The sequence below is a fragment of the Brassica rapa genome, chromosome A06 (genome assembly GCF_000309985.2).
Source record: "Brassica rapa cultivar Chiifu-401-42 chromosome A06, CAAS_Brap_v3.01, whole genome shotgun sequence".
In the NCBI taxonomy this organism is placed as follows: domain Eukaryota; kingdom Viridiplantae; phylum Streptophyta; class Magnoliopsida; order Brassicales; family Brassicaceae; genus Brassica; species Brassica rapa.
This window is the reverse complement of record NC_024800.2, coordinates 15,144,738-15,159,256: the sequence shown is the minus strand read 5'-3', so window position 1 is coordinate 15,159,256 and position 14,519 is coordinate 15,144,738. Positions and strand designations below refer to the sequence as shown.

Here is a 14,519-nt window from a genome sequence, read left to right as displayed (position 1 = left end):
AGTCTGCTGAATCCAAAATGTTGTGTGTGTGGTGTCTCGACATCGATCGATGGTACTTGTGTACATCGATCGATATAAATCTTCATCTGTCGAGGCATTTTCTGATATCGATCGTCAGCACTGATGCGCATCGATCGATTGTTCTTTCTCTCGTCGAGCTCTAAGTGGCCAGCTCGGGTGAAATGTCCTTTAAGCTCCAAAATGCTCCAAAGTCAAAGCTTTACTCCGAAATGCACCTGAACCTGAAAACATACCTAGAAGAGTAGAAAACATAGATATATATATTGTAAAATACTTATATACCATGGATAAAAATGGGTCAAATCCAAGGTATATCAACTCCCCCAGACTTACCCTTTTGCTTGTCCTCAAGCAAAACATACATGCAGTCTCTCTGAAAGAGGTTTGAAAATATGGGGACTTAAGATTTTAAAGCATAGAAATCTTTCCTCAACAATTTTGCAACCACATTTAAAAAGTCCTAATCACAAAAGCACACTATGCAATATCCTACCTTAGCAACCATTTCTAACGTAACACAACTCATCAATTCACGTCTGAAATCCCCTCTACTGATTTCATTTCTTAACATAAATATAAAGTGAATGCTTTACCTTGGGAGTATCGATCACAGGATGCAAGAATTTCAGACAGGTATCTAGAGCTGCAGGTAAAAGTTAGTTCCTAGTTTCTCTCTATCTAAATTTCTCTTTTGAGTCAAAGTCTGCTTCCATTGCAGGATCAGTGACCAAGATTGGGCAGGCTTCCATGAATCAAAACTTAATGGTGGTTGCCACCAAGTTCTGTTCACTTCTTTTTGACCTATATCCAAGAGTTCTTTGCGAAAGCGAGCCTTGAAGATTGCCGCCTCCAAGTCCCGTTTCGAACTCTTTTATTTGAGTCTTTATGAATCAAGCCTTAATGGTTTTAGCCACCAAGTCCTGTTCAGACGCATCCTAATTAAACAATAGATCTTTTATATATATATATATATATATATATATATATACATATTTTTTTTTGTATACTCACTAACTAATATAGGATCGAAATTTAGAGAGAGAAAATGTGATAAATAATCTAAACCAGGCTTTACCTTCCAGACCTGTCTGAAGAATTCGATCCCATGTATACCAAGCCCCAAGACAAGCGGTTATGTCTGGTTTAGTGTTGGAAATCACCTTTGGTTACTTCATACGGTTCAAGACAAGTGTGTAGTTGATAGGTTGATCCACTTTAGCATCTTTAGTGTTATATGCAATCAGTAAATCTAAAATGGTGCTAAAGATTGGTTAGATATTCATGTTTAAATCAATATAAGATATAGTTCCTATTTTCAATAGCTAAGCATAATTTATTAAAATTCCTTTTTACATAAGAATAAAATAAATTATATCAGTAAAGCTCCCCCCAGACTTAAATTACATTGTCCTAGTGTAACTCAGCCGGAGTTATGATGAATAGTTTATGATGTACGAAATGTAACAAGTAAGGAAGATACATCTGACCGGATTAGATATCGATCGATATGAAAGTGTTTCATCGATCGTCGTGTGGTTGTCTATGTTGAGCGATGTCGACGTCTCGTCGTCGGTCGATATTCAGGTCCTCCTACGTGGGTCTCTTAAATGGGAGAGAAATAAAACGAAAGTAAATAAATGCTAGCTAATAAAACCTAAATAAAATACCTAATAGTGGGTTGCCTCCCACTCAGCGCTTGGTTATAGTCATTTAGCTTGACTGTGGTAGTGATTGGCTATTGGATGGAGAAACAACTGCTTGTTGGAAAGCAAGCATCCACGTCATCTCTGCGCATTCTGGACCAAGATGCAATGAAACTTCTTGTGGCCTCATCATTTCTAGTCCATTTGTCATCCATCTTCTCAAGTACATTGGAGATGTTCTATAGCCTTTCTTGAACGTTGTCAATGCTGACCTGGTGCCAACCTATGTTGTCATAGGCGTATGCTGAAAGATCTGTCATTTCCTTTTGCATTGTCTCTACTGTCTTGTGTATCAGCTGCTCGCCGATTGGTGTAGACTCGGCGTCGATCGATGCGATTATGTGTTCGTTGGTTGGTCTCAGCGAGTTTCCATCGATCGATTTCGCTAGGGTCCTGTCGATCGATGCTGATATCTGGTGTTGGGCTGCGAGTTGCCTCTGAATGGCTTTGACTTCTTTCTGTAGCCATTCTGCGTGGCTGTCTAGTCCACTGATTTTGTTGTCGAATGGAAAGTAGATGTCATCGCAGCGCTTGTCAAGTCGTTCCTCCATGGTGTCTAGAGCAGTGTAGATCTTGGATGTGATCTTGTCAACCTCTACTGCTGTGTAAGGAAGTAACTCCACAGGTTTCTTGCCATCGATCCAAGGCTCTCGTAGCCTGTCGATCGATGCTGATTTTGCCTGCAAAAAATTTTGATTAGTAATGTTCTCAATATCCTTTTGGGCATGAAGTAATTGAATAGACAATTTGTTTAAATCTATCATGACTGGTGATATAAAGCGGTCATGCATGTCCTCGTAAGTCCTCAGCCTCTCATTCATGGCTGAGACTTTAGCGTCGAGCGATGTGAAGGTACACATGTCTATCGATGTGGCTGGTTGTTGGTCCTTCTAGCGAATGGTGTCCAGATCTTGCTGTAGTAGCTCGATTTTAGTGCTTAGCCAGTCCACGTTGTTGTTGAGAGGGCAGTAAACGTCATTTATCCTCGTGTCGATGTATGAGACTTCCCATTCATCCCTGTGTTGTGTTGAACATTGCGGTTCTGCAGGGATCTGAGCTGTAGGAAGAGTGACGTCGATCGATGTTGCATGTTGTGCGTCGATCGATGCTGAGGTCGTAGCTTCCTTCTCAAGTTGCTGACGTAAACTCTCAATTTCTGTCCTCATTTCTGCCATACTTCTGAAAAGCTCATTGTAGCCTATATCCAAAGGCTGATGTGTATCTTCTACCAATGTTTTGAGCTCCTCTTCCAGTTTCTCCTGAGCTCCACAAATACCAAACACCATCTCATTAATTTCATCTTTGGTGTAGAGTTCTGGTGCCAGTTTTGTGAGTGTGAAGGAAGTGGCATGTTCTGGAAGACAGATGTGGCTCTCTTCAAAAAGAGATGCTCTTTCCAGTAATTTCCTGATGTTGTCCTTTGTGACAGGTATCATCTCACCAGCTAAGCCTCGTGCGTGTCCACACTCATCTCTGTAGACTCCATACTTGTCCCTTTGTTCCCAAGTGAACTTTCTGGCTCCGTACATGTCAAAAGCGCGGTTCCCACATTCATACCGTCTGTCTATCGACGTCGAGTCATCTCTATCAATCGACGTTGGTGTTACCATGTCGATCGATGTCTCAGTTGTACCGTCGATCGATGCTTGCCCTTTTGGTTGGCGTGATAGATCTGGATTGATCTCTGTTGTGGCGACTCCTACGTGGTTGTTAGGATCTGTTTGAATGACGTCTGGAGTGCCACGTTGCTGGGAGAATAGGTTGTCAGGTCCATTGGCTACTTGAAGGATGTCTGCTATGTCCTCTCTGGACACTTGTAAAATTCTTCCATCCATTGCACGTGCGTTGCCATCTGGGTCCCTGAAAATACCAAATTCATCAGGTGTTAGAAAACCGTAATCAATGTTTGCATAATCATTTAATTTAGAAATAGAAAGATTAGGGTTTAGAGTAGTATCGATCGATGTAGATACAGTTGCATCGATCGATGGCAGAGTAATTTCTGCATAACTTGTGTTCTTGAGATGATTGCTCTTCATGGATTTTTCTGTTGATGTAGAAGGAAGAGTGTTCATCTTTTTTGCTTGTGTGTTTGCTCTGATGTGTGTAGGTGGTTTCGGGGGTGCAAAACTATTTATATAGGTATCTATAAACCTAGTTGGGGAGAGAATATTCTCCTGCTCCTGAATTTTCGCTGCGCCGCGAATATCGATCGATGTTCCAGTACGTGTGTCGATCGATGTGAGCGGTTGTTTTGCTGGACGAGGGTGGGTATCGACTGATGTGGAGTGCACAGCGTCGAACGATGTTGGAAACGTGTTGGTGAACTTATGTGTTTCAAGTCTTTCATGCTGCAAAGACATTTCTATTGCACGTTCTTTCCAATAATCCTCATCATATTCCTCTGTATGTTCCTCATTAGGTGAAATAATTACAGTGTCAACTGCAAAACTTTCATGGAAACCACTGTCTGCCCAACTTCCTATGGAATAATCATCATGTCCTCTATTGCTTGGAGGTTGGAAGGCAAAATGTTGGTAACAATGATTATGTGAAGCGAAATGGTAAACTGGGTGCATTTCGTCGAGTGACGTGTTGTTGCGGTCATCGGTCACCGTTGACTCATTGGAATCGATCGATGGAAAGGTTGGGGTGTCGATCGATTCCGAGTACTCTGTTTCGTACTCCGATTCATACTCTGCTCCACAATGGCATGCGCCAATGAAGCCAAGTTCTTTCTCTTAGGTCGGATGGGGTCGTAGTGGATGTTTGGGTCTATGAGCGTTAGACACAATTTGTTTTTGTTCATGTCACATACAGCTCCTACTGTAGCTAGGAAAGATCTTCCAAGCAGAAGTGAAGAGTTCCAGTTAAGCTCGATGTCTAGGACATGAAAATCTACAGGGATAAGGGCATTACCAATCTGTACCTCCAGATCTCTTATGATTCCTTCTGATCGTTTCTCTGAATGATCTACGAAGGTGAAGGATTCCGTTGAAGGTTTGATGGTCAAACCAAGCTGGTCTGCCATGATCCTAGGGAGGATACTAACTGATGCTCCTGTGTCACACATTGAATGGGGAAATTCAACACCCTTGACTACGCATGGTATTGCAAACTTCCCAGGATCACTCTTCTTCGTCAATGTGATCCTGTGTTTCATCTTCTCTCTGACTTGATGAAACATTCTCCTAATGTCCTCCTCAGTTACCTTTGTTTCTCTGAAGAACATCCACATCCGGTGTGTGAAGTAAGCTTCATGAAAAGGTTTTTCGATTGGGATTCTGAGGACTCTTTTAGTGAAACCATTCATCTCCTTATCGTTAGCTTCCCTCTTAAGGTTTTTGGGAATCTTCTCCATTCTTTTCCTTAACCTTCTCCCTTCAGCTTCTTGTTCTTCTTGAACTGATTCTGGTGAACTATTTAAAGGGTTGGGTTTTGGTTCGGGTGGGTTAGCTAATGGTTTAGGTGGTGGTCTGAGTGCGTTGATGTAATCATTATCGATTGAGGGTAACCGCACTCGGTATGTCAGAAGTGCCTGTCGATCGATGGGAGGTGTGTTGTGACGATCGACGTCGGACTCACTCTGTCAATCGATGGTTGGCTCAACTGATCGATCGATTTTATCATAGAAAGGGGAGGGTGGGTGAGGATGCTTAGCTGCGAATTCTTCATGAGTTAGAATTCGAACCCCATTGCATTCAGTCGATTTAGCAGACGACGTCGATCGATGACTGGAGTAATCCGTCCATCGATCTTCATCATGGTCTGTCGATCGATGCGAGTTCATCGACATCAGTCGACACCATTGGGATCCGCCGAGACTCATGGAGCTTTCGATTTCGAAGTCTCCTTCCTCAAGCTTTTCATTTCTCACCACTTGCAAGAAATCATCATCTATGATGGCATTTACATGGTGTTTCCCTTTGTCGGCTCCTGCCTCTCTAGCGAAAGCTTCTTGCCTCTTTATAGTCTCGCCCGTCTGAATTACTTGGGTTTCAAGTTTTCTCACCTGAGTCCCTAAGGTCTCGATTTTGGTGTTCAGATTGTTGGAGGCGGAGTCTATTTTACCGTTGAAATCCACTGTGATTTGTTGTTGTCCCAACAGTACTCGATCAAGCATTTCTTCGATCTTGCTTTCCTGAGTCTAGGGTGGTGGATTTTGGTAGTAAGAGTTCAAGTGGCTTTTGTTGTTGTTGAAGGGTTTTTGAAATTGTGAACTTTGGTTACTTCTTTGGCCATTTCCAAAGAAGTTTCTGTTTCCGCCCTGGTTTCCAAATTTCTGGAATCCGGTACCTCCGTTGTACTTCACATTTTCTTCTCTTTCCGTATCTGCTACTTCTCCTTCAGCTGAACAGACTTGCTTCCTAAGAAGCTCGTGCACCACATCTAACTTAGCTCTTACTTCGTCCATCTGTTCCTTCCCGATAAAGGCTACAGACTTCTTCCGTTCAGAGTCAGTGTTTTTGGTGCTGCTGCTGTTAGCAAGGTTTTCGATAAGTCTCACAGCTTCCAACGGATTCCGAGTAGTGAAGTTTCCTTCACTCGCCGTATCAAGGGCCATTTGATACTGTAAGGCGAGACCTCGAAAGAAAGTGCTTAGCAGCTGCACTTCGTTAAATCTGTGGTGTAGACAGTCTCACTGGAAGAACCTAAATCTAATCCACGCATCTTTGAAGGACTCTCCACTCTTCTGTGAGAATGTGGAAATTTTGTTCCGAAGTTCTTCAGCGCGCGCCTCATCGAAGAAGTTTCGTAAAAAAGCATTCTTGATGTCGGTCTAGGATGTTAAAGATCATGTGGGTTGCTGCCTAAGCCAGTGCATCGCTTCTCCATTCAGCGTGTATCTGAAGAGCTTGCACAGCAGGTAATCTTCGGGGACTCCTTCCATCCGAATAGCAGCGATTAGATCTTCGAACCGTTCCAAATGGTCCATAGGATGCTCGTGCGGTAACCCAGAGTAGGGTATCTGCGACACGAGAGTGTAGTATTGAGGCTTCAGCTCGAAATTCTGCTTCTGGATCTCCGGAAGTCGAATAGCTGATCTGTTGGAATAGTACTCATCTGGGCGATTGTAGTCGGCCAGTGGTTTCGATCGAGCGTCCTCGTCTACAGGTTGAGCAGCTCCTGTAGCATCAGCATCAGGGATTACAATCCCCTGAGCATCTATTTTCTGACCTGTTGCATTACACAGATGACCGGCCTGGTCATACAAATTTCCGTTCTCGTCCTGAGTTAGAATAATAATGTTTACCATTTTTGACGACACGGTATCGATCGATGTACGGGGTGTAGTATCGATCGTTTTCAAACGATTGGGATCGATCGACGATGATGGTCTGGTGTCAGTCGACGGTTGGTTCTGCGTATCGATTGACGACGAAGTTGTTGCGTCGAGTGATGTGGAACGTTGACCTCTACGGATGGTGTGTTCCAAATGAGCAGGATCGTCTGAGAACAGCAAGTCTTTCTTTTTGTTGCTTCTGGTACCGCTGGGCATGCACCTGAAAAGACAAGAAAAAGATTATTAGAAAGGAGGTAGAGAAAAGAATAAGAATCAATAAAACTAAATCTAATGGCGATCAAAGCTCCGCGGCAACGGCGCCAAATTTGATACCACTCAAATTACCCTAAGGAGTGTTACTCTCATAAAAAGAGGTTCATATGTAGTACTTAGGGATCGAATCCACAAGGAGCTAGGGAACAATTAAATCTAGTGTTTATTAATTTTAAAGGTTGCAAATGTTTAAATGAAATAGCAATAGTAACAAGCGAGTAAATAATAAATGTAACTTGGTTGGAAATGATATTAGATGCAGGGCCACTATTCAGGTGTTGGAGATTATAATACCTATAGATGCCTAACTGTTGCATGCATGATATATTAGAGCTCATTCGCTTAACTCAGTGATCAGCTGTCGCATGTACCACTGGTTAACAGACTAGATCTCGTGTCTCAACGGTTAGTATGCAGACAACGAGAGAGTGTCGATCGATGGTCTATTAAGACGTCGACCGATACACCTTTGCCACGTCGATCGATTGTCAGTTGAGGACATCGATCGACGGGTTCTAGCCAGGCCTATGCGCGAGTATGAAATGCCCTATTAAGATACTAAATTGACGGTTAGCCCTCTCTAGCAGTCCTAATATGATAGATAGATGTCAGGATGGGATAACAAGGGTGCTTGAGTATGCAATCCTATGATCAAGTTCTAGTTAGCAAGGCTAAAACAAGCAATGAATACAAATCTATCATGAATATCACAACAAGGCAGATCTATAGTTTGAGGCTAATCCCACAAACCTATCTGAACCCTGGATCTAACAGTTGAACTACTCAGACAAAGCAAAGCAATTCATAACAATAAAGGACTAGAAACTCATAATATAGATGAAAAGAAATGGAAACAAGGAGTTCCAATCACAAGTGATCTTCTCTCTCCAATGAAACTTGTAACAAAACTAGGTCTAGAAAAAGCTCTTCTGCCGTCCAAACACTTAGGCAGTATATATTCTACTAGGTTAAAAACTCGTCAGGGCATTTTGGTAAAATTTGGCTTGGCCTTGGTTTTTAAGTCTGCTGAATCCAAAATGTCGCGTCTGGTGTCTCGACATCGATCGATGGTACTTGTGTACATCGATCGATATTAATCTTCATCTGTCGAGGCATTTCCTGATATCGATCGTCATCACTGATGCGCATCGATCGATTGTTCTTCCTCTCGTCGACCTCTAAGTGGTCAGCTCGGGTGAAATGTCCTTTAAGCTCCAAAATGCTCCAAAGTCATAGGTTTACTCCGAAATGCACCTGAACCTGAAAACATACCTAGAAGAGTAGAAAACATAGATATATATATATAGTAAAATACTTATATACCATGGATAAAAATGGGTCAAATCCAAGGTATATCAATATATAAAGAATGTTCTTAAAGTATGGGTTCCATATGATATTAGTCCTTGTCCAGATGAACTAACTATCGGGTATTGCTTTTTCGGGTTGAAAAGTCTAGAGTGATATCTGATAGGAGCGTTGGTGTTCTTTGGTTGTTGGTCTAAGGCGATCAGAAGTATTCTGAGAACCTCAGATCGACCATCGAGTAACATCAACCGTGTCATTTCCGGTCAACTACGATCGGGGGTGTCACAAGGTCGATGCTTGGTTTGTCGATCTTGTGGATAGGAATGGTCCGTTTCACCTGATAGTGCAGTCTGCTACCTAGGGCAGCGAGGGCGTCAGCACACATGTTCTCTCCTCTGGGGACTTTGGTGAGTTCAAAGAATTCGAAGTCTTTGGCGGGTGCTTGAACGATTTTAAGGTATGCATCCATTCGTTCGTTGCGGGCATTGTAGTCTCCACTAAACTGACTGGTAACAAGTTGCGTGTCGCAGTACGCACTGAGGCGTTTTGCCTTGACTGCCTTAGCGAGTCATAGTCCTGCGATCAGCGACTCGTACTCCGCTTCGTTGTTCGAAGCGGTGAAGCCGAAGCTAAACGACTGTCTGATTAATTCTCCTGTTGGTGATTGCAGCTGGACTCCCGCTCCTGATCCTTTGTTTGTCAACGATCCGTCAACGTGGAGTATCCAATTTTGACTTGGCAGGATTAGGTCTTGCTCGAGTTCTTGTGCGAGCTCGATTAGGAAGTCAGCGAGGACTTGAGATTTTGCAGCTGTTCGATTCTTGAACACAATGTCGTGCTCGCTGAGCTCGATAGCCCACTTCGATAGCCGTGCGGACTGATTTGTGTTTTGCTGACGTGATAACGGCGAGGGCCATCTTCTCGACGGTGGGGTATCGAGTTTCCGGGTCAGTCATTCGCTTGCTCGTATAGAAGATAGGCTTCTACTCTCCTCGATCTTCTCGAATGAGGACGCTGCTGACTGCGGTCGAGGATACGGCGATATAGAGAGAGAGCGTATCACCGGCTTTGGGTTTGGATAACACGGGAGGAGTCGTAAGATACTACTTGAGTTGTCCGAACGCCTCCTCACACTTCTCGTCCCAGACGAAACGTTTGTTTCCGCGCAATAGCTCGTAGAAAGGGAGGCATTTATCTGTGGACGTGGATATGAAGCGCCGCAATCCTCCATGTGAGTCGCTGGACCTCTCTGCTGTTCTTTGGACTAAGGAGGTCTAGTATGGCGGTGATCTGATTAGGATTTGCTTCGATTCCTCGCTGGGTGACGATGTAACCCAAAAATTTGCCTGAGGTGACGCCGAATGTGCATTTGGCCGGATTGAGTTTCAATCCGTACTCGTTCAGCGTTTTAAAGCACTCTTTTAGATGGTTCAGATGGTCCGTCGCGCGGAGTGACTTTACTAGCATGTCGTCGATGTAGACCTCCATCGTGTTCCCCAGTTTGTCGGCGAACATTAGATTGACGAGTCTTTGGTAAGTCGCACCTGCGTTCTTAAGACCGAACGGCATCACTTTGTAGCAGTACATCCCTCTATCAGTGATGAACGCTGTCTTCTCTCGATCGTCTGGATGCATCATGATCTGATTGTAGCCCGAGAATGCGTCCATGAAAGTCAGGAGCTCATTTCTGGCAGTTGACTCGACTAGTCTGTCGATATGCGGAAGCGGGTAACTGTCTTTGGGGCAAGCCTTGTTTAGATCGGTAAAGTAGACACAGACACGCCACTTCCCATTCTTCTTCTTGACGACGACCGGGTTAGCCAACCAGTTGGGGTATCGCACCTCGGTGATTGAACCATCTGCGAGGAGTCGCTCAACTTCTTCGTTGACAGCTTTGCTTCAATCGTGGCCGAGCTTGCGTCTCTTCTGGTGAACATGCTTGATGGTTGGGTCGACATTCAACTCGTGGGACGTGATGGCGGAATTTATTCTTTCATATCCGATGTCGTCCAAGCGAATGTTGATGCGTTCTTTTTCAGGAAGTCGACGATTGCATGTTGCATCTCTTCGGAGAGGTAGGCACCGGCTCGAACTACTTTGCTTTTTTCGGAGTCATCTATCGTGACTTCTAGGATCTCGTCTTTTTGAGGTTGGATTTGCTTTGCTACTGCATTGATGCGGTGAGTCGATTGTTGCATCTTCACCGTTGCAATTAGTAGATCACGAGCAGCCTGCTGGTCTCCACGAAGTGTCTACACTTGACCGTTCGGTCCTGCAAACTTCACACACTGATGGTACGTCGAGGATACTGCCTTGACCGAATGTAACCAGGGGGTCCCGACGATCGCGTTATAAGGGGCCTTTGTTCGGATAACGGAGAACTTGACTGTGCGTGTCACACCGCATGCATAGACTGGGAGTTTGATTGTCCCGATCATCGTCTCGGAAGCTCTGTTGAATCCCGTGAGGGAGCAAGATGATGGTTTCATGTCACGCAAGTCGACTCCCATCTTATCGAGCGTATCTCGAAAAATCAGATCAACAGAACTGCCAGTATCGATCAGAACTTTAGAAATGTCACACTTCGCGATTCCTACTTCGACGAGTAGGGGGTCGTTACGAGGTAGGTGGACGCCGATGGCATCGTCTGGTGAGAAAGTGATCGAGAAGTCATTCTCAGGTTTCGGTGACCATTTCTTCGAGGTTATTGCCTGTCGTCGATGGTTCTTTACTGACCGGACCGAATCGCCGCAAGGAGGTGAGCCACGCATAATTACGTTTAAGAAAGTTGGCTCGCGACTCGTTTGTTTCTTAGTTGAGTTCTCAAGTCACTAGGTGAGTCCTCAACCATGGGTGCGTATTTGTCGTCATTTTTGGATTTTGCCTCCTCGAGCTTTCGTCGTAAGTCTGAACGTTTAGGTCGATTGAGCTTGATCCTGAGGTCTTCTGATTTTTAATTGAGCTGATCGCGATGATCGATGACTCGGGGCCTGAGATGGGATCGAGCACTGGAGTCCTCGACCTTTCTAGCCTTCGACTCTTCCATGAATGAGTGGAGATCGTCGTTAAAGTCGTGTATGCGACCAGTTGTCTGCGACTTTCGCCTGAGCTTGTTCCTCAAGTCGTTTGACCCTTCTGGTCCGACGTTCTCATTTGGTCACTTGCTGGAGTACTCGTGCGAGTCGTGGACCTGTTTGTCCTCTTCTTCATCTGAAGAGGGACTTGGTCGTGCGAGGATGACTTGGACACGTCGACGATTACGAGGTTGCTCTTCTTCGAGTTGTGCTTCGCCCTCGTTTTCGTCTCGCTCTTCTGGCTTGTCATCCTCTGTGCGCTTTGGCCGAGTTCCGGACTTATCTTGATTATTCTGAGCTTTCTTTTCTTTGTTTTTGCTCCAGCTCTTGGTGTTGTTTGGCCTGGGCTTGGGAAGCTTGACGTTGGCTGTTCCATTTTCATAAGATGAGAAGAGGGCATCGACCAGATGCCTGCAATTCCTCGTATCGTGTGCCTTGGCCTGATGGTAGCTGCACCATAGGTTTGGCTCGGCCGAGCCAGGACTCGAAGTTGAAGGTGTCGAAGAGGTTTGCGGCTTCTCGTCGTACTCCCAGACGTTCCAACCTTTCTTGCGCACGACGACAGTCGATCCCGGGGATGGGTTTTTGTCTTCGACCACATAGACGAAGCTCTTCGAGTGGTTAGACTTGTTGCCTGAGGCGTGCTGTCGAGGTTCTTGACGTGCCTCGGGAGCTTTTAGAGCAGTCGCCGGTTTAGCGGCCGTGTTCAATTTCTTGAGTATCGCTGTTGTATCTTCTTCCATTCGGATGAAGTTGTTCGACCTCGCGATAGCATCCTGGAGCGAAGTGGTGGGGTTTCTGTGGAGATCCTTGCGAAAGAGGGACTTTAAGTAGAGGTTATTCATTAGCGCGTCGACGGCGACGCTGTCTGGGATTTGCACCTTCGAGGCGACCGTTTTAAACTTTTCCATGAAGTCGCGGAGGCTTTGGTTCACCCCTTGAGATAGATTCCAAAGGTCAAATAAGGTCGCTCCTTGTCTCATAAACATAATGTACTGCTTGAGGAATCCAGTCGTCAGGTCGTGAAAGTCATTGATGGAGTCTCGCTCCAATCCAGTGAACCACCCGAGGGCTAGTCCTTGAAGACTCTCGATGAAGAGGCGACAATAGCCAGCGTCTCTTTCCTCTTCGGAGAAGTTAGTTCGACCCATCGTGATGTTGAAAGCAGTGATGTGGTCGGTTGGGTCTGCCTTTCCGGCGTATGTCGGAAGGCGAATTTTCTCGGCTGGTCGGTACCGAACGTCGGTGATTCGCCGGGAAAAAGGGAGTTTTAGGGTTTTGGCCAGAGCGCGTTCGATCAGTGGCGCTGAAGTAGGCCCTTCGAGCATCCGGTCTTTCATGTCTAGGACTGACTACTTAAGCTCAGCGAATTCCCGGACGGTGACGAGGTCTACGCCGCCGGGCGTTTGAGCCTGTACGGCGTCCGCGTTTGTAGGGTTTCTGGCACTTGGTGTTCTGTAAGTGTCAAACAGCTGTTTTCGGACTGTCGTAGCCGGATCTCCTGAGTTCTCGGCCAAAGGAGCCAAAATGGCAGCAATGGCGGCGAGTTGCTCAGTCGTCGCCTTTTGGACGGCGTCTTGCTGCGCCATCCTCTCGAGTATGGTTTCTGCGAAGGCCGCTGCTGTCGGAGCGCCTTCAGTCACAGGTGACTCGTCGTCGAACGGAGAGTCGGGTCGAGTCATGATCTTTTATTGACGCTACTCTGTCTGCCTCACGGTGGGCGCCAACTGTTTGAACTGAGACTGTCGATAAACTAGTAAAGAGAAAGGACGAGTTCTCGTCGGTGGGTCAAGACAAAGACGTGTTTTATTAGATCAATAAGTCGAAACAGTGTTACAAAAGGGGAAGAGAACAAAGGAATTAGTCCGGCGAAAGCTAGTTTGTCGGACTGTACAAGTCGGCGAGAAGTAAGATATGAAACCCTAGATCTCGCCGAAAGTGAGTGTAGTAATTTCCGGATCCCCCTCCTTGTTGCTTTTCCTCGTTCTTTTATAGACACATGCTCGTTAACATAATGTGCTATATTCTGATGGGCATCCTCGAGTGGTTGGGCCGAGGTGTCGGGCCGCTGACTCGAGTCGTCGAGCCGATGACGTTCGGTTGGTCGCCTCGCCGATCAAAAGCAGTCTAAAGCCGACCCAATCGCTGGCTCGCAAGTCGACGAACCGACTTTCATGTGTCTGGATAATTTTCTTATGAACCTTTTGGGAGGGCTAGGCCCATACTCAACACAAGAGACCACGTTACGCCTTCTTTCCGGTCTTGGCTCCCATAAAGTCCGAAACACCCAAGTAAATCGCATCAATTAGTATTGTCCAAAGAATTAGAGCACAACTCATCAGGTCTTATATACCAGATAGAGTAACCAAAACAACTATCTTTATTCCATAACTTCAAAATGCCAAGAACACAACACCAAATTGAAAACCCAACCCAAAGGACCGTCTTTGAGTAAATCTTCAAAATTAGGAACATAAATCTTCAAATGCTTGTGATTTCCCTCACTGTTCTTCCCATCCCCAACCTTTCCAACAAGCTAACAAGCTGACTCTGAGTCATGATCACCACCACCAGAAACAAAAGGCCAGAAAACTTTAGCTCGTATGTGATAGTAATAGAAACTTTGATGATAGCTATGAGTAAATCACAATTCCTTATATATTGATACCCAGAACTGAGAGCTCCACGCCACAATCCTATCCCATATCCTCTATCATTGTTTTGGGGAATCAGTAACCAATAACCAAAAAAGCTATTAAAACTTTCCAAACCATCAAAGTAAATCATAACCAGTAGCCATATCTTCCCTTCAGCATGACGATAAAAATGGAATATTTAAAACTATAAAAATTATTT

The 14,519-nt window shown here is 45.0% G+C and overlaps 1 protein-coding gene and 1 non-coding gene across 2 annotated transcripts; one reads left to right on the top strand and one right to left on the bottom strand.

Moving 5' to 3' along the window:
- Positions 1-6,343: 6,343 nt before the first annotated feature.
- LOC117126314 lies at positions 6,344-6,450 on the top strand. The gene has a single exon (XR_004448889.1). It is a non-coding gene; the product is annotated as a small nucleolar RNA R71 (small nucleolar RNA).
- A 5,296-nt stretch (positions 6,451-11,746) lies between these two features.
- On the bottom strand, positions 11,747-13,003 carry LOC103854423. Its single transcript, XM_009131356.2, has one exon. The coding sequence runs from the start codon at positions 13,001-13,003 to the stop codon at positions 11,747-11,749; it is 1,257 nt and encodes a 418-aa protein (XP_009129604.2).
- Between the last annotated feature and the right edge of the window lie 1,516 nt (positions 13,004-14,519).

What these genes read in the sequence shown, in the direction of transcription:
- LOC103854423 (XM_009131356.2), bottom strand. Translation starts at nt 13,003, where the DNA reads ATGAAAGACCGGATGCTCGAAGGGCCTACTTCAGCGCCACTGATCGAA.